Below are 21,355 nucleotides of genomic sequence, written 5' to 3'. Positions count from 1 at the left end.
TCATTAGGACTCATTTGTGTGAATCAGGGATAAGGACAAAAGGGAGGTAGGAGGAGAAGATTAAGGATGGTAGCTGCAGGTTACTAAAAGTGAACACCTCTAACTCTCCGCCGCCTGCCTCATCAGGCCACGCTGCTATGCTGCGGTGGTAGAACCACCTTCGAGACAAAATGCTTGGAACGTCATGTGTGAGATGGCCCGGTGAATACTTTGACAGCCAGAGAGATTTGTATTGGGCGGCTGTGGCTCAGGAGGTAGAGCAGGTCGTCCGTGGGTCGAATCCCGGCTCCTCCTGTCCACATGTGGAAGTGTCCTTGGGCAAGACACTGAACCCCACATTGATTCCGACTATTCGCCGCTTCACCTCCCAATGTATGAATGAATGAACCATTCATTCATACATTGGGACCGTAAAGCGCTTTGAGCACTTGGAAAAGCGTTGTAAAAATGCAATACATTTGGAATTGCAATAGTATACATACATACCATATAGTAAAATCCTGCATGTTAATTTAACTCTGAGAATGAGATCGAAACCAAGTTGACCCGACAGGGTCCATTTGACTACATTTGTATGCATTTACTTTGCTGGGCTATATATAAATTAACACAGAGGATTTTTGCTGTGCAGAAAAAACGGTGTGTCTGCTCTAATCTAACTAACAAGACCACAAGTGGGCGAGACCCACTATAGCGCCCCCTAGAGACCACGCCGCTCCCTACACCCCACGGGAACAAGTCATGCAAGACCCACTATAGCGCCCCCTAGAGACCACGCCGCTCCTTACACCCCACGGGAACAACGTGGTTTGAACTGACTGACCAGCGTTACTGTCCCTTGAGCCCTGCATTCTCATTAGTGGAGCTAAAAATAAGCAATAAAGGAAGACAAAAAAGGAAAGGGGAATTCAAAGAGAGAGAGAGCGAGTGTGTGTGTGTGTGTGTGTGTGTGTGTGTGTGTGTGTGTGTGTGTGTGTGTGTGTGTGTGTGTGTGTGTGTGTGTGTGTGTGTGTGTGTGTGTGTGTGTGTGCGTGCGTGCGTGCGTGTGTTTGGGGGAATTGTGTAATCCCCGATATTGTGAACAACAGAAAACCCTTTCAAGTGAACAAAAATTAAGTGCCATAATTAAAAGCTACTATCTGCCTTTAAAACAGAGACCAGGTACACGGTTTAGGGTGGCGCTAAAGAGGAAAGGCCACGTGGTTGCCTAAATCAGTGGGGTTCATCCTCGGGGAGCAGCGCTTGAGCACTCAGTGAGTTTCATTGCAATCCAGCCATTTGATGTGAACATATTTGGACATTTTGTGTGGCGCTAGTCTAGAGGAATCCAAGTATATATATATATATATATATATATATATATATATATATGTATTTTTTTTGTACGGTAGCATCGGTGCCAGCGAGCTTACGGATTCACATGAAGGGGTATTCTCCAGTGACACCAGAGGCTGTGTGGATGCGTTCAGAAAAGAATGGGAGATATGTTTGGTACAAATAGGGGTGAGAGGTTTAGTATGAGCGATTCCACTGAGAAGGAGGGATGGATCGGGGGTGCAACAGATTGAGAAAGCTTTAGCCCGGCGAAATGTTGAAAGGTTAAGGCTTTAAATGGCGGACGGGTTGGGGAGATGACAGAGAGAGAGAGAGTTTTGGATGGGGAGTCTGTGAGGGGCTTATAGCAGACAGACAGTGGCGGATAAAGAGGAGAGGAGCAGGGTTTTGTGAGACTCTAATAGCCCATGATATTATTGGAGGAGTGTCAACATCATTCTGAGATGAACTTGAAGTAGCTTTCACATGATAGATGCTGACCCCTTTTCTCACAGTGAAGCAATGGCGCTTTCAATTAAGAGAGGTGGTGGACGTATTGATGCCCCATGTCATCCCATTACTCATAAGCCTACACAACCGGGATGGCTATACAATGCAGCTTTGGTGTGCGGCCCTTTGAAATTGTGCTCTGGGCAATAGATTACAGGCACTGGACACCAGAAATTGTTTTGACGCCTATTGTTTGAGATTTATTCCGCTTCCCAATGACTCATTATGGAGCCTTCATTTAAAGGGTGGGGCACACTAAGTTCATTTTAAAACCACAATTCTCCCCCTGGGCTTAGACAGATCCAAGCACAAGGAATATGGAGCAATAGTGTACATGGTCTACCCAGGCGTAAAATTAAAGACTCTTGTCTAGGTCCCCCACATAAATCTTACATCGAGAGAGAGGGGAGAGAGAGAGAGAGATAGAGAGAGCGAGAGAGAGAGAGAGAGGGGAGAGAGAGAGAGAGAGAAAGAGAGAGATAGAGAGAGCGAGAGAGAGAGAGAGGGAGAGAGACGGAAAGGGGGAGAGAGAGAGGTGGTGGGCGGGGGGTGGTGGGCAGGAGTATTGAAACCAAAAGTGGATGATTTGTCCCAACTATTGTGAATCGCTGAACTGTACACAACCCTGGGACAATGAGCGGGGACAGTGCGCTTCCACACACGGTCGCCCTCACACATGCATCCATGTGGCCCACATCACTTCATGCATAAAAACAGTGTACAGTAATTGCCAGACTAGGCTTTAACACAAAGATCGTGTTATGGATACGCAGCATAATTCATCAAAGTCTCGCTTCCAATACACCCTTACGGTAAGACGTCGTGGTACGGGTCCCGGTCCAATTTGCGCTCGCTCTCTCGCCGTGACACGTGTGATGGATGCCGTCTCATCTATCACACATACACAGTCTTGGAGGGAACCAATCAGAGCATTCAGAACGGCCGTCACCGCTGTACGCGGGGTACACATGGACCATTTCTCGCACAGTTAGAGAACAGACACTTGGTCCGTGTAAGTGATTACTGTGGGCCCGTAGGCCATAGTGACACTCATCCCTCACGCTACAGCACGGTAAACACTGTCGCGCAGCTTCGCAACCTCCATGGATAGTGACATGATTTTATTGAAAAGCTGATGCATGACAATACATGTAATAATGCATGTAATGGCCTTCATCGGTTTTTCAGCCCACCAACTGCCCCGCAAATAAATTCAGGTCTCTCCGAGAAGAGATAACTACCAATCACTGCGAGGGGAATCGACCATTGGTCAACAGAGTGTATTTCCAATATAACAACAAATCTAAATCATTTTAGCCGAAGTTCAAAATGTGTCAGAGCGTGAAGCATTGTGAGCTTGTAGATCTGTTATTTTGGGAAGTCAGGGTTAAAGTGTTTTCCAGTGCCAACCTGTAGTTACGGATTGCAGAGGCCTTTTTTAAAGCAATATTTGGCTAAAACGGATGATTATCTTGATCCCAACGCCACCGAGGGATGATCACATTGTGACTGACCAGTTGTTTGTCAAATCTATAGTGGGCTCAGCTCAGCTCTATACCGTTTTGGATTAGATTTGTCTTGTGTGAGAAGGTGTGTTCCCTTTGGGATGATCTATAAAGTGGATGGAGATAGCCAAAAGCCCTGCATTACTTGGAATCCTTCGTGATAATGTAGTAGTAGGTTAACAAATTAGGTTATGGTGTCATCTGGCAAATACAACTGGATGTACGTAGTAGAACTATTTTGAGGCAATAGTTCTACTAGCAGGAAGGCAAAATATGTCTACTACGACAACGATTCAGGGCTGTGAGACACTAATAACATTAATATAAACCAACTTAAGTATGCTACTCTAGTGTACATTGATCCAAGCCGAAACACAATCAACTGAATGAATAATCATTAAAGTAAACATGCTAAGGAAATTAACATGGTCAGGTGGACACTTTCAAGATTTTCAAGTGAGCCAGAAAAGGTTGGGAACTAACCGTTCTAGTAAATAATCCAGACTAAAATATAAAGTGTGTGGGATCTGGTTGATCTTGTTGTAATACCAACTGGAATACAAACATGTTGATATAGGTGGCGTTTATGTTTGTGTTTTAAATTAATCTCACAATTTCCATGTAGAGTAATCCTCCAGCTGAAAACTCTGCACAAAAAAATCCCTGTGCTTGCTTCCACATCGCCTTACTGAATAGCATGAAGTGCAGATACCATTACAAACCAAAATACTCGGGGGGAGGGGGGGGGGCAAACAGGAAATACAATTGGCTGGAGGACGCTTGATACGTCTGGCGCTACTAATCAACTCCAGAAGCACGGGGGGAAAAAACAGTTCAAATGATGTGAGGCCAAAATGATCAAATCATTGATCTTCACATCTGGCAGTATCTTTGTTTCATAGAGCAGAGAGAGAGAGAGCATGCAGTCATGTTCAGCCTGCTTCTTTAAGCCTACCATGCTGCGTCAATGTGCTTTTGAATCAATACGTCCCTGGCACATGTATCACTCCTGAAATGAAAACACCATTCGAGATCAATCAAGATCACAGCTGTGCAATTGAACAGGCAAGATTAATTAGATTATATCAGAGTTGGGTTTTTTTTCCTCCTCATTTGCGATCAAATGACTGGCCATATCAAAGCATTTAGTACAGGATCTTTCAGCTTTGGTTTATGCTGAAAGAAGCCAGATGGACAGATAGTGGAAGATGTATGTAATGCAGTTAAAGTAAAAGCCCAGTAAGCAGGAAATTTAAGAGGAGGCCTGGGATGATACTATTACAGCAGACGGCTGATTGGGGACAATGTGCTGAAGAAGGGAAAGATATGGAAAGTCTCAACAGATGCAGCGCTTTGACATAAAAGGCATGCATGTGAACATTCTGATGGAGCATGGAGCGCAAAAAAACTATTTAATCTGTCATACTTTTAAGGTCCCTGCACACTGGACGCGTTTTCGGATTTTTAGCTCCGTTTTTCCAGTGTTTTTTCCAAAATGCGTCCAGTGTGCAACCACCTTTACCGTGCCATTCATTCAAAAAAGTTTACAAAAAAGATCTTTCCGTTTGTGTGCTATTCGGTTCCAATCGAAATGTAAAGTAAGTGTGATAATTGTGCTGCACGATTCTTGCTCAGATGTGAATCTCGATTTTCCTCCACGAGAATTGAGATCACGATTAAATGTATTTTCTGTAAAGATATTTATTAGTCTTTATAGTCTGTAGTTGCTGAACATTGCTACATTCAAAATGTGGCACCTGGAGCTCTCTTAAAGTCTCTCTCTTGTGGCAAAAACATAAGAGTAATTAAATTAATTGGACATCCTTCTAGTACTAGATAATTCTTGCTCAAATTTAGAAATGAGATTGCATAGGTGTCCGATTCTAGATCGCAATCGTTATTCGATTAATTGTGCAGCACTATGTGATAAATAATACTGTTGGAATTAAACAAGAATTCCCCTTGGCCTTTTCCATTGTGTTACTCCCCTTGTTATTGAGGTCAAGCGGCGTAGCTCTATATTTACGACATTGAATCAATCCCATAAACAATATTGCATCTTTGGGACCTGCACTGCATGGTTTTCTCCATTGATAAGAAACGCCGTGTTGTGGCACTGAGAGATTTATGCCTCAAGCCCTGCAATGACCTCATTGTTCATCGTGCCATAATTCAAATCTGCTCCACTGTGTTGCATCACATTGTGTATGACTCATTTCCCAGCGCCGTGTTCTCTAAACAAGTGAGAGAGAGAGCTATAGAGTCAACCACGCACAAACAAAACCAAACATTAAAAATTATCCCCCCAATACTGTGGTCTCAGACTGGAGAGTCCCTTATCGTCGCTGTCGGGAAACCTTGTATGTCCAAAACAGTTACTTTTCAGAGGACATGGAAAGAATGTCATGTGTTCCAATGGATCCAATAGTAATAATTAATCAATTAATTAATTATTTTCATCTGTAAACTATCGCAACACGTTGACGAGACCTTGTAGACCTTTAATTTTCACTACTTTTGCTTGACCCTTTCATACGACAAAGTATAAAAGAGCATCAATTGAGAATAATGATTTTAACCCATTTAGGACTGAGACCAGATTCTACAAAATGTCTTCTAAATAATGACAGCAAAGATTTGAGTTAAAAACGTTCGCTCTGAATTAGGATAAGAATAAGGATTAGGATTTTTTCAAAAATATTCTCACAAACTTTCAAAAATAGCAGACCTACAAGCTCGTAGCACTGCACTCGGTGCTGCGCTATGAGCTTATATTTTTCAATAGCTAAAGTAGCGCCTTTATCCAAGGCGCTTTACATAGATTGTGCTTCGACACTAACTCTGGAGGAGCCCGGGTTTGAACTTGCAACCTTGCGGTCGCCGGTTACCATCCGGCCACTCCACCCCTGAGCCACCGCCTCCCCGGTAATGCTTAAATATGAAATGGATGGAGATACAAGGTTTCTGCGTCAACATGCATGTGTGCCCACACTCACTCCTGCACCACACATACACAACACACACTAACACAATGTTTAAACTGAGTGCAGTGGCGAGTGACAGACGGGAGGAGGAGGAGGGGTGCTATTGTAAATGATTTCCTGCAAAGACCAAAATAATCGGCAGACCTTTGAGTGAGCTCTTCACAATCACCCTGGCCTTGTACACTGATTCTCTATTCACTTCCCTAATGAGACTGTGTCTGTGTGTCACTGAAAGTGCAGCTGCAGGCTTCTGAGTGTGTGTGACTGTGTGTGTGTGTGTGTGTGTGTGTGTGTGTGTGTGTGTGTTATATCTCCATGTGACCCTGTTGTGTGTGCATGTGCATATAGCATGTATCCATGTGTTTATGTGCGAGATGGTAATTTATGTGGAGTATAGCTGTCCACTCAGTGTCTGAGCGTGTGTGCACACATGTGTTTGTGTCTGAGCGTGTGTGCACTGCACACATGTGTTTGTGTGTGTGTGTGTGTGTGTGTGTGTGTGTGTGTGTGTGTGTGTGTGTGTGTGTGTGTGTGTGTGTGTGTGTGTGTGTGTGTGTGTGTGTGTGTGCGTGCGTGTGTGTGTGTGTACTGAGTGGTTATAGCTCTGAGTGGTGCATAGGAAGGTGAAGGGCGCTGAGGAGAAGTAGGGAGAGAAGGGCTTTGTTGATTAGAAGGAGTTGCTCCTCTTCTACTCTGGCTCTGTCTGGATAACAACTTGTGATCATGAATCACGATGATTTTTCAAAGAAGAAAACTGCCATCAACTCTTGGATAGCCATACATGGAGAAGACTGGATCATCACCGTCCTAGATCTGCATACTGTATATGGTGCCGGCCACCAACTCTCCTCACCTCAAACCCTTAGATCTACATATATGGAGCTGACCTGTTCTGACATTCCATGAGCACAGAAGGGAGACATTTTGACTGATACCTGTCCATTCAAACTCTAGACGGACCCACCCCAAAGTTAGTAGTGCAGCCGCACCCGGCAGCCAGAAAAAAATATTGAATTCTCAACAGGGCCCTCATCAAACCCTGTACACTCAAGACACTGCCCCCGTTGCCACCCTTAGATTTCCATATGGAGCTGACCTGCTCTGACATTCCATATGTTGATCTGACCTCATCAAACCCTGTACACTCAAGCCACGATCCATATATGGCCAGACCTCATCTGACCTCATCAAACCCTGTACACTCAAGACATGCTCCATATATGGTCAGTACAGAATTAATTCCGTAAGCTGATCTGTAGTGTTTTTTTCCCCATCAGGCCGGGAACCCATTTTGGGGTTCTGTACAGTATACTACTCAAAAATGTATGTGTGGAATACAGAGTACCATAGACGAATAACAGTCTAAGTCCAAAATGGACCATTGTGTAACAAAGCAGAGCAATTATGCAACAATATTCACACATGAGTACAACGAGTATCGCTTGCAATGCTGAACATCCTTAGCCCAATTAACAACACACAGTAAAAATCCATACACGTGGGTGTCGAGTGGTGAAAATGGACCAAATGGACACATACAGTAATGCCATGATCAACAGTTGTCCAATGTCCATCCAGCACAAAAATACAGACAAATAATTGTTCATTAGAAGAACACAGAATCCCTTCTAACGATTCTAGACCGAATAATACAGTGGTTCTCAAACTGTGTAGCCTGTGAGCCAAAAGAGAGATAAGATGTTTGCCCGGGACCCAAACTAGTAAAAACAACGCGTCACTTCACACCACGTTGTGAACTTGTAGATCAGCTATTTTCACTACTTAATTATTATTATAATTTATATTCGTGGAATTTCTTAGATTTGGTTGTTCGGTTGTTTTAAAATGTATAAAAGTATTTAAAAATAATATATTTAAAATACTAAATCTTTTAAAATATTTCTTTCAACTGCAGGTAAAAGAAAATGGGATATTTTTTTCTCAAGTCTGTGACCCACAAATGGGTCACCGACTCACTGTTTGGGAAACAGTGGAATAAGACGTCTTACTTCGGAGATCTGTTCTCGGCATGGCCACACAGGAGTACTGCCGATGTCAGAGATCTGACAGCCTGTCATCTAGTCTAGTGCAGGCCCACATTTCTAATCAGGTAGCAAAGTAACTCCAAAGGCCCATCACATGGACAGCCCCTGTAATAGTGCTGAATGGTATCAGGAGCGATTTTCACACGTTAAGGCAGAGGTGAATAGAGCTGATAGCTCCAGACGACAGCAGAAAATGTGAAGAGCCACTGTTACTCTTTTTGAGGGAAGGAAAGGGTGGGGAGGGAGGAAGATAGATGTCTTAACACATGACCGGGTGCTTTAGGTATAGATGAAGATGCTAGCCAAGGACTCTGGCCTCATTATTTCAGTTCCAGGGAAAGAGGCGGGGATGGCTTTTGATTGAATTAAGCAGAAATTGTAACTCATTGTGGGACAATGTGAGAGTTAGGGCTGAACAATTAATTGAAATAATATGATCTGGTCAACTGCAAAATCTGAATAGCAGAAGATGCAATTTTTGCTAAAGGTGACAAAACCGCTATAAATTAAACCGTTAAATTAATTACAGTAGTGTTGAAGAGATGCCCACACATCTTCTTCTCCAGAATGTCCAGGGGGAAAACCCATAACAGATGTCACAAAATGAAAACCGTGATTATCATTCACATGGTGAATCACACTGAAAAAGGTCTACATTTCTGTAAAAATAATCACAGAATAATTTTCTTTACCATATAATGCTCCCCTAGGCCTATAGCCCATAGACTGAGGCTACGAATGTGACCAGCCAGTGCATTAGATTTAAGATAGAGTTCACTGAAAGGTAATTGCTATATTTTAAGTCGATGGTAGGCTGACATTGTTCTTGTCTTTATAACCAACAGGTTTATTCTGTTCACTGCATGGCAAAATGGGTCTCAATATCACAGTATATTTTACAAAGCAAAACAAAAGCAAAGATGAAACAATTTGTGACAGTGACAATAGGCCTACGCTCTATGCTGTATTCATGTTATACTGCACTAGTACAATAACAATCAATAGTTCACCAATATCGGAATAATGCAATTTAGCAGAGCTGTGCCACCATTGTCTTTGGTGAAATATGCTTTAAGAATTATATACCAGGCCTCGTTTTATTTATATTTTGGCAGAATCTGCTTTGTTCGTGTATGTTTATGTGCTAAAGATAGTTTTTGCCATCCATTAGAATGACTGGAATTCCAACTTCTGGTTTCTCGCTCACAGAGCAGAAGCAAAAGATGGATGATCAACAATAACTGGACTTAGAGTACAGTACATCATGGCCAGGGAGCTACTGTATACAACCAATGGTTATACCAAAGTTTAACATCGCTTTAAGCATTACGCTGTGTGACAACACTGATTTATATTTTCACCGTCAATAGGCCATCAACATTAATTTCTGTTCATTTTGCATGGCTCTCCTAAAGGCTTTTCATATTAGCGTGCCTTACAATTTCACTACAAATTAATTAATCACCATACTGGAACCGAGGCTATTCACCTCTTGTTAAGATTAAACTGGGGAAATCCGCTCTTAAAGGTTCCGTGCTGATGGAATGAACTGTACAAGATTTTATTTTATTTTTTACTAATCACTCTTGCAGCCCGGTTCACTGGAGTCAGCAGTGATTTTTACATGTCTGTATTAAAAGCCAACTTCAATCAATGATACAAATGTAAACGAATAAGCAGCGCCACTATTATAATTAAACCAGACAGTGGTCTAATAAATGATGTGGTTGCCATGTGGATCTTGGACTTCATGTCTTCATCTGGCCAGTCTATTCTCTCAGTCATCTATGAACTCTGTAATAGAGCCTGTGAATATAAATCTATGTTCAAAACAAACCTTTTGCATTTGAAAAAATAAAACGACTATAGGCTTGTTTGGAATATTATTTTGAGAGTATGAATTCAAGATGAAAGCTGCCATGCACAGGTACACAAGTGAAAGAGGCAGGGTAGTTTGGTAGTTCCAAACTCAAGGCATAGGGCTGTGTGTGTGTGTGTGTGTGTGTGTGTGTGTGTGTGTGTGTGTGTGTGTGTGTGTGTGTGTGTGTGTGTGTGTGTGTGTGTGTGTGTGTGTGTGTGTGTGTGTGTGTGAGACCGTGCACATGCGTGTGTGTGTGTGTGCGTACAATTATAAAGTGTTGGGTGCCTGTGTGTCATCTTTAGGGGTTTCTCTGTCACTTTGAAGTGCTTCTCATATGATAAGGCCATATTCATCCTCTGTTATTGAGACAGCTCAACTGAATGGCATTATTCGTTTAGTTCCATTTGCTGAGACTGTCAGCTCACAAAGCAGGCCAGCTTTGATCACCGGGTTATAGTGTTGTTGAGGCTATAAACACATCATTGTATAAATTCAGTTTCCTACTATGAGCGCTTGCCTCTATTGGTATTAGGTAAGAGTGACAGGCCAATCCAAATTAGCCTTAACAGTCTGATTCATATAATAGTCTGGCCTCTCTATTGTGTTTCATGATGACAGCACAACAAGTGAGATGATTTGGTGGCCTTATTCAGGGAAGAGAGATAGACCTACAGACAGCAGATTGCTTGCTTTGCTGCTGTCGCATCTTTATGGCCTCAGGTCAGCTGGGACTGCATGGGTGTTGTTATTGAATGTGACCCTGGGTGATCTTTGATACACCTAAGACTCAATATTTGCGAATAGGTCCTGTCTCTTTCCATGGGGGAAGATTGCCAAATCAAGAAGAACTGTATACATCCAAAGCAAAAGTGCAGAGCTTGGATTACAACAAAAAAAAACTTGGAAAAATGGAAATGGTAGGCTAATTGAAATACAAACATAATACAGCCAAAGGAAGGATTTTTATCATCAGCATGTACTATAAATGACATTTGTCTGATCTACATCTCCGGGGGGGACTGATACTTTAACAGATGCTGCCAAAAATGGCAGTCTAGTACAATTTCGAAGTGAAAATCTTTGGCAGACTGTCAAGGGTAGGCATATGGGAAACTGGCCATATTGAACATCCTCCCACATGCTCTGTGAGATCCTTACACTCTTATAGCTATACGGCACCGCCGCACCGGCAGATCAGTCGACGTATCGTCAACCTCACCTGGTCTCAAACTATAGATACCTTTGGTATCTCAACCATAAGCCTATAACAATATAGCAATCATATCATTCAGCACAAATAGCCTTATAGGCAATATATTGTGCAGAGAAAATTGTCAGTGGTCCAAACAGCATAGTCCATATAGCAGTGGTTCCCACACTTTTTCATGTCAAGAAGGACCCCCAAATTGACACTAATTAGCCCACGGACCCCCATTAGAAAAGATATGCCATGGGCCAGTGATTCTCAACCCATTACATTTCAAGGACCCCCAGTTTGACATGCATATTACTCTACAGACCCCCATTTAATGGCATTTCTATTTCTGGGACCCCCATTTATATTGTAAAATGTTAATTTAACTCTGAAACGGGTCCATTTGGTTCCATTTGTACACGCTACACAAGTTACAGACCCATAAGGGTCCATTTGGTTCCAAACTATCATTTAGCTGCATGGGGAATTGGGGACCCCCTGGAACTCCCTCAAGGACCCCTGGGGGTCCCCTGACCCCACTTTGTGAACCACTGCCATATAGCATTGAGTGACCATTATGGCAGCAGCAAAGAGCTCCACAATCTATGAGACAGACAGTAGACACATAACTTGCTCACCAGCAGTATAGGCTATGGAGACACCAAATCTTAATTATGTGACTGTCACTGCACCCCCTACCTCCTAAACAAAGGCCTGATGAAAGAGGGTTCACCTCTATAACCCAGTTGTGTTAGCTTCATTGTATTGGGGTTTATTTTCATTTCGGGTCAATATGAAGAGATTGTGTTCCTGGTAGTTGTTGTATCTCACACTCTAGCCTCTTCCATTCATTCAAGGTCATTTGTAAATAATCCAGGATGGCTGTCCTCCTGCTGACTGTAAATAAAAAGCAGATAGATTTTACTCGTCCGCATGATTGACGTATCCTGGAACGCACTGGCCTAGACGTGCACGTATACGGCGCACGCAGAGTGGCTGTAGCTATTTGGACAGACAGACAGGGGGTGTTCGGTTCGACAACACGTTGATCATTGATGAGAGCAGCTAGGCTGCGGTTCGGTTGACAAACCGACATGTTATAGCCTAGTAACCGCATTCCATCATTCGCCTAAAAAACGTATAGTCCGACCAATGACAGGCTCTTAAAAATATAAAACACTTGGATCATAAATCATGGACCATGGGAATGATGGGATCGTATACCCGCAGTGATGCTGATAAATGTTGTGTAAGGGCGGCTATTCTATTTTACAGTAGCCCTACAACAGCAGTTGACTTCACCTTGCCTGGGGATATAATTGATAAAATAGCCTAACGCCATCATCACATCACACTGACTGTTAGCCAGGGAGGGAGTAGGCGTTTTATTCTCTACTTTGCCTAAACCGACACCTCACAGCGAGCGACGCCCATTCAGTCCGCCTTTAAGTCACTGGAACATCCTCCGTACAGTAACAGTACGCTGCCTGGAACTGGAACCATGCCTTCTCTTAACCATCTCATTTAAAACGGCAACATTTCCGCCCCTAAAATTATAATCATCTCAGACCAAATTCTCATGGGCATCCGTGGGAACCAACGCTAGTGCACTGCTGCCCCATACCAACACAGCACATGTACGCGCGCGCGCGCACACACACACACACACACACACACACACACACACACACACAGCAAGTCTGTGGAGGGAATCCGATATTGACAAATGACGCTAATAGATCCGTTTATAAGGAAAGAAAGGGGGGGGAAATATTCTTACCACAAATCACAGGTAGCAGCAACAGTCGCATACACACATCCAGTGCAGTGGCTCGTGAATAGCGTTCGTCTGGTCTTATACAGTCCAGTCCACAGTACACGATATAAGATATGTCCCAATCAAATGAATGCACGGAATTGCTTTTTTCCAATTAACCAAGACTCGAAGTTGATAATATTTTAGGACCGTTAATCTTCGTGCTGCATGTGAAGAAATCTGCACAACCAACCAACCAACCGCCACCGAACGACTCCGCCGCGCGTCGGAATAAAGCTAATGGTAAACCAATCGCTGCGTGCTTAGTATCCTGATCACTGCTCAAACACACATGTAGTCACACACACACACTGACACACACAGTGGCAAGAAGAGAGGTCCGTCCGAATACAAGTCCAATAGAGTAGCTGTAGCGGACAGAGAGGCGTCTCTCTCTCTCTCTACTGTCAGTGTCCCCAGTGACTTCTAAAATCCACGCACACAGTGCAGAGGACACGCTGGACAGTGACGGACGGGTCAGAGATGGGAAAGCAATTCAGAGGTGGTGGTGGTGGTGGTGGTGGATGCTCGGCTGCATCGTTGCATGTATGCGGGCTGGCTGATGTTTCGGATTGCTTCCTGATCCTGCCTCAGGATGCAGAGGGAACGGGAGAGAGAGAGAGAGAGAGAGAGAGAGAGAGAGAGAGAGAGAGAGAGAGAGAGAGAGAGAGAGAGAGAGAGAGAGAGCGTGGATTCGGTGGAAAACAAGGAACTGGATCTTTTCCTAAATCTGTGGACTAGGGCTCCATCTGCCGTATATGGATCGAAATGGGGGGTTATTAAAGGGGTGAAGAGAAATGTCAGGACACAGCTATGTTAGGGGTATACAGAGATATATAACACACATATATATATATATATATATATATATATATATATATATATATATATATATATATATATATATATATATATAAAGGCATAAAGGCATGCTTTGTCTATTATGTATTTATGTTAATATGCTATGTTATATTATAACATAGCATATTAACATAAATACATAATAGACAAAGCATGCCTTTTTGACAGACTTTTGAAAACGGGAATATTGTGATTATATGAACAGCAGGTGCGAGTGATAGAAACAACCTGTTTTTTTAGCGAGAGAGAGAGAGAGAGATAGAGAGAGAGTGAAAGGGGCTGGAAAGGGGTAGATGGGGGAGAGAGAGAGAGAGAGAGAGAGAGAGGAGAGACATGCGCATTGCTTCGACTCAGGCTGGCGATGGATTTGGAATAGGCTAGAGTAAAATCAGCGTTCAGTATTGTTTGTTTCCTCTTTTGACATGTCGAGATGTTTAACTAAAGCTTTTTATTAGACACCCCAGGGGAACTGGCAAGATGTTTCATTTGTAAATGTAGTATAATTAATTAGGCTACTGTTGCTGGCACTTGCTGCCAGATATGTGGGCGATAGATTCTCCTCCTTGGAGTTGAGCGGAGAGGAGACCTGTTGATGATAGCTCAGCGGTGCAGAAGGGAAGGTGAGATGTAGAGGTTAAACTATATCAGAGGCTTTAATAACAAAACACTTCATGTCGGCGTAGACCCTTTAGCCTATATATTTTCCAATGTAAACAGGCTATTTAGTATTTTTCTTTAAGTCGACAGCTTCATGTTTTATAAATAATCATCGCCAGTAGTTGTATACCCTCGATTTAAATGCCAGCAGCCAGTCGATTATACCGGGTAGCCTACTACTTTTAGTTTATTACTAAACTGCAATAAGTTTCAGTCTCAGCAGACACTTACTATGCTATACTCTGCAAGTCTGCATGCATATTTAGGCCTACACACTGGCTATTAAATTACCCCAGTTATTTATAATTAATGGGTATGGGCACACTCATTTAATAGCCTACATTTTTCGATTGGTCGTTTTCATTTTAGCCAATCATTTTGTAGATCAAATCAGCCGTTCGTTGCTCTATGATTTGACACAGCTGCACTCACTCCAGTCAAAATGGTCGCGTCGGCGGTAATTAACGTCACTGCTTTAAATCCGTTCGGAGGAGAATTAAACTAAGAGCATTAGCTGTGTCATCCAAGGCGCTTGAAAACAAACATGGTCGTTTCACTGTGTTGCTGGGCTGGGGGCCCTACCATAGAGTAATAGGGGCCCTACCATAGAGTAATATGGCCCTATACCAACAGTTGTGTGTGTGAATCAAAAACACATGATGGCACTCAGTTTACACATTTGCACCACTGATGCATCCAGTGTATAGGCCAGGCCTATCTATGGAAATAAGCTTACTATACTTGTATTACCTTTTGACAGATATGTACCACACACACTCACACACTCTCTCTCTCACACACACACACACACACACACACACACACACACACAGACACAATTAAATAATTAATTAATCAATCAATCAATGACAAGATGAAAAGACAGTTTCAAAAGCTTCACTAGCTCAAACTGTTTCACTATAGCTACAGCATACTGCATTCTATTCTGCCATCAATTATTGATGATTGTGGTGGGGAATTAGAATTGGTGTTATATTGCTTTCTATGTTGTCAGTTAAATAAACTACAAATGTAAGTCCAAATTAATGTATGGAATGTGTTTTAATTATTTTAATGCTATAGGTCTCAAATACAGACGGTGAACAAGAAGGATTAAGGGTCAAGATGGAAATCATGGGTAAGTTAGTTTGTTGTGTCAACACACATTATTTTGTTAAATGTAATGATTCACACACACACACACACACACACACACACACACACACACACACACACACACACACACACACACACACACACACACAGGCTTTGAAGTTAAGGTTTGTTCTAGTAGCAAAAGTGTTCCCAACCTTTTCTGGATCAGGGCCCACTTGGAAATGTTGAGTTTGCAGCCTATACCCATCTAACCACATAAGTTAAGTGTTCAGAATCAGATGTAGTTTCAGAGCGCCTTTATTTTAATGATCGATCAATCAATCAAGCAAGCAATCAATCAATTGTGTCCCGACTTGGATGAATAGAATCAACAATATCATTTAAGTTCATATTTATTGGTATAACACATTTTCCAAGGTAAGAAAAAACAAATCAGAAAACCGGGTATTGATGATATATTATCATTAAAATCATAGTGTTTTGCCAAATATTTGGGGGCCCACTTGTAATATCCTCACGGCCCACTAGTGCTGTTCTCTAGTCTAGAGTTCAAAGTGTGTAGCACATAACAACAGTACAGTACAGTGTTGCAGGCCATTAAGTGCTCTGCTGTCACATATCATTACTACAGCTCTGCCTTGTACTCATTAGTTATTGCTGCCCACAATGCATAAGGGAAATAAATAAGGCCCAGGGTCCATAAACTACTACTTAAAATGCAGCATGTTGAACTTTGACTAAAGGAGAGTGGGCAGCACGCCTTTAATAGTATCAGAATAGTTTTTTCCAGCATGTTTTGGTTTTACACAGCTCATAGCTATAGGGCTGTTTCTTCTAAAGGAAATTAGAATATGTGACCGTACACACAGAAGAACACAGTACAAGTTTGTGTGTTTGTTTAACTCTCAGAGTTAATCAAAATAATGCAATGCCACGTGTGAAATGCAGTTTCAGCTTCACCCAGTTGATCGCTGCTCAGGTGATTATTGTATTGAGCAGTTAGGGGTTAAGTGTCTTGTTCATGGACACCTCGACACATAGCCTAGGCTGGCAATCGAACCTGGGACATTCCCTTTCCAGCTTGACTCTCTTCCTGTACAGCCCAGGTACGGGTCATACTGTACAAACCAAAGCTGAGGACATTTGTTATGATAAAAAGCTGTTACGCTAGTGAAAAGTATGTTTGTGCTCTATTATCCAAAAGACAAAGATCTCAAAGTGCCCAACTTTGTTTTGGGATCTTGCCATTGCATAGACTGGTAGTAATTACTGGAGTAATAGAATAATGGATTTTCACTTACTGTGATATAAACGATATTGAGAATGAGTTTCATTTTGTTTTCTATTGCCCACCACTGTACCATGAGCTAAGTGTAATAGAGCGACTTGCTTGGATTTTTGAAGATAAGATATTTGCTCTTGCAGAATATTTAGAGAAAGCATGGGACAAACGGACAAAGAAAACATATATGTGATGTATTTATTTCAATTTTGGTTTTGTTTTAATTTCTTTTCTTTTTGTGCAGTTTCTGTTGGAAGTGAATGTGATCTGGTTCTTTACAGGAGATGAAAATAAAAATGCATTAATTAATTAATTAATTCATTAATTCCCAGCAAGCACAGTCAGGACCTTGACATATTAGTGACTCTCTATTGGGGCTAAATCAAGTCAAACCAAGACTAGTCAGATCTGGCCCAGAATATCACCTGGTTTCAACGAACATAAATTCTGCCCACTAAGAAAGACGTCCCTGGATGAATCAGAGAGAGTCCAATAGAGAACTAGTCAGATCTAGCCCAGAATAAGCTATATTATTTTAACTGGTGAAGACGTCCTGGAAATGACGGAAAGATCATCCCCATATGGGCTGTGATCTGGCCTAGTCCTGAACGTCACCGGAGTCACCGGACGTCATCATAACATCATTTGGTTTGCTGGGTTCATTCATTCATTCGTTCATTCTAAGGCTTCCCTTACCAACATTTGTCCAAAAAGTCTCCGCTTTGCTGGAATCCAGAGCACCAGTTGATTTCCCCTATTCTGTTCTTGGAGCATTGACATTTTATAATCCATCCATTATCGGTGGGTTTGGCTGGTCCCTGGGCCATAAATATGCAAATTCAAGACAACGCCAGTCTCAGTTAAGTTAAAGAAAAGTTGAAAATGTGACAGTGAATGCCAACAATATATCACTTCACTCCAGATATGCAAGGTGCCCTGGAGGCTGTGGAGAGACTGCAGACCAGACTGAAGGAGAGAGGCGAGGTCCCGGCACAGGAGAAACTCTCCCTGCTAAAGAGTGTTCTGCAGAGCCCCCTTTTCCATCACATACTCGCCATGCAGCAGGAGAAACACCAGCCCTCGCCCAAGGTGTGTGTCTATACCAGTGGTTCCCAAACCTTTCAGGTCGAGACCCAAAAGAGAGATTAGATGTGAAACTAGTGAAAATAGAAGATCTACTTGTAGATCTGTATTATAATTTTTTATTATTTATAATTATTTCTTTTTTAATTTAGGAAAAGAAAATGAGGATTTTATTCAAGTCGTGACCCATAGAAATTTGATTTGTGACCCACAAATGGGTCCCGACTCCCGACCCACTGTTTGAGAACCAGTGGTCTGGTCTACTCTATACTCGAGGGGTTCCCTGGGCAAGGCCATAGCACAACTTTACACCTCACCATTGATTAGCTACACCTGGCCTACAGGGCAGTGCTCCATGGATTTGTCTATCTATAGACACATACTAGACTCACTCTGGTATGAGTGTTTTGTATGTGTGCATAACTATGCATGTGTTTCTGTTTGTGTGTGTGTGTGTGTGTGTGTGTGTGTGTGTGCGTGCGTGCGTGTTTGAGATGGGAGGGTGGTCATATACAGTTTGTGCACACACGTTGAGGGTGTTGGTGGTGTATGATTCCTAATACTAAATGAGGTACGCAAACTAAAGTAGATGAATAATCATGAGTGTCCATAGAGCGGGTTCCGAATTTGGGCCTGTATGGGTCCATTTGGTTCCATTTGTGCACTCTCAGAGTTTAGGAGGTTCCTTGAAATTTAAACGATTGAGAACCAAAACCACTGCACACAGAGCCTTAATTAGTATCATCAGTAACACCTGTGAAGGAAGTAGGGAAGCAGCCCGGAAGCTAGCCCTAGAGCCCATCCCTGTGGCCAGAATGTATTGCGCTTATGAGCTTCATGCAGTACCACTTGTCAACCAGTAGGTGGGCCAACATTTCTCAATGAAAGAGTAGGGACAACACCGGCTCCAGGCAGCCACTGCAGAGTCAGACAGATTGGTTAAAATGGACATTCTATTCATTGAAACAATTTCTTCATTGCAGCTTTAAATTGAAAGGAATAGAGAATCTATGACATGCAAATTGACGTTTATGTTTGTGCGTGTTTGTTTGCATTTGCATCTGACTGACATCTTGTTGGCTCATATTTATTGTTGGCTTTAATGTGCAGCTGTTTCACTCAGACATGGTTTTTGCTCTATAAGCGCTGACAGATGTTTGTTTCTGCTAGCATGTGCTGTTGTATGTAATTTACTTACATGACAGCACGACGTTAGGCTAACCTTAAGATATACAGTCTGCTCTGCACACCGCCGCTATATCACATTAACTGTGTGGACTATAGAATCCACAGCGCTTGCAGCGTTGCATTCCAGGAAACTTGGCACTGGATCATGTAAAATGAAAGTATGTCTTGAAAAGGCCGGGGTTGCATGCATGATGCATATTAGAGATAGGCTTCGAAAAGATCCTCATCGTTCCTTTTAACCCATTCTGACCTGAGATCAGATTCTAAAAATGTCTTCTACATCCTGACAGTTTTCTGAAAAAGCTATTTTTCTATGTCAGTCGTTCTTCGATTTTTCAAAAATAGCAGACCTACAATCTATGAGCTTGTAGATCTGCTATTTTTCTATGGCGCGCTACAAGCTTGTAGGACTGCTATTTTAGAAAAATCTTAAAAATGTGGCGCAAATCTTTGAATATATATTCTTTCAAAGTTAATGTTTTTAAATCAGGTCTAAATGGGTTAAGCATAATGCAGTACACAGAAGACAATGGCTGGCTTTGTGTTTATATAACAGAATACGGTGCAATGGAATAGAGGGCTTTATCTCAGATACTGCACCTTTTTGTTCTGTGTTCCCTATCGTTTTCCATCCCTGCCTCATTCTACGTTTATCTGTCTGTTCTCGTCTAACGCATTCACATTCCCTCCTCTCGCCCATTCCAAATCTTGTTTTCATCTCTGCATACACACACAGCACACAATCCCTCCCACCGCCAACGTCTCTCCTTAACCTCCTCCGCTTCTCCACTTCTCTGACTCCCGTGTTTTCTTTCCTTCCCACAACCAATGTCATCTTCTATATATCTGATGGTGTGATACAACTCATACGTCCCTCTGTCTGTGGACCACAAGGACCACACATCGTGACGTGTTGTATTGTGCAATTATTACCTTTTATAAAGTATAAAATAGATAGAAATGCCATACATTTCTTGGTGTATTTCAGGTATTTGTCATATCTGCCCTATATGCACTTTTTCATTACAAAGCCTAAAAGGCAAACGGAAATGTAATTTCTATTCATAATGTTCCAATTTCCAATGCACAAAAACACAATTAAATGGTAAATCGCAAATATTTGTGTAACAATTAATCGTCAACCTAAAATGTGTAATTGTGACAGCCCTATTTGTACGATATGTACAGTTATGTTTATTCATATGCATATTGCCAATAAAGATGTCAAGCAATGTAAATCAATCAATCCCCTCCTCTCCCACCCTCTTTCTCTCCTACCTCTAAGCACCTCCATACTCATTTCATCCTATCCTTACAACCTCTCCTTCTCACCTCTTCCAAATTCCCAGGGGAGGGGCATCATAACCAAATCTGTGTCCTTGAATGGTGGTGCATGCGAGGGCGTGACGAAGGGCCCGAAGGCTCTAACCCATAGGGACTCCTACACGTCGGCTGTGGAGAACAGAAGGCCCAGCGCCACCCGGACATTCAGCAGCATCTCCTCACTGGACTCACAGGACCTGACCTCCCCCGACTTCTACCCGGACAATGGCGCTCACGTTGAGTCTCAGGTACCAAGGTGGCATTCATCACAGTGCAGGCGCCAGACAAGTTAGGGCAGGACAAGATTCATACTTGGGGAAGACCTGAGAAAAATATCTGAATTTTCTGGGTATGAGAGTTATACAGTACCTTCATAGCCCTGAAGATGTTACAGTAACTAAGGGTCTGCTGTAGGGAAACTGAAGATGTTAAATGGAAGATGAGACTTGAAAGATGAAATCCATAAGATTTATGTCCTCACTGGGATTTGAACCCAGGGTCCCTTGCCATGTGCAGGAGCCAAAATGTCTACCAGTGAGCTAAGATGTTACAACCGCTTGGATGTAGATTGTACAGTAAATTGTTCTTTGAGTGTCAGGAAATACCACTTGTCAA

General features: G+C 42.3%; 2 protein-coding genes across 2 annotated transcripts in view; one reads left to right on the top strand and one right to left on the bottom strand.

The window, feature by feature from the left end:
• Positions 1–13,737, bottom strand: part of LOC308312950 (adhesion G protein-coupled receptor L3-like) — a 204,015-nt gene extending 190,278 nt beyond the window's left edge. Inside the window, 1 exon segment of the mRNA XM_080759759.1 lies at positions 13,195–13,737. The gene's annotated coding sequence lies outside the window, so the exon portion shown is untranslated.
• Positions 13,738–18,070: 4,333 nt separating this feature from the next.
• LOC308312208 (multiple PDZ domain protein-like) overlaps positions 18,071–21,355 on the top strand; it is a gene marked incomplete at both ends in the record, with an annotated part of 56,123 nt that continues 52,838 nt past the window's right edge. Inside the window, 2 exons of the mRNA XM_080758903.1 lie at positions 18,071–18,235; positions 20,767–20,988. Of these exons, the coding sequence (XP_080615029.1) occupies positions 18,071–18,235; positions 20,767–20,988 (387 nt within the window). The remainder of the gene's footprint in view (positions 18,236–20,766; positions 20,989–21,355) is intronic.

This window comes from Protomyctophum bolini (assembly GCF_963924005.1).
Source record: "Protomyctophum bolini genome assembly, chromosome: 3".
In the NCBI taxonomy this organism is placed as follows: Eukaryota; Metazoa; Chordata; class Actinopteri; order Myctophiformes; family Myctophidae; genus Protomyctophum; species Protomyctophum bolini.
This window is presented reverse-complemented; position numbering and strand designations above follow the sequence as displayed.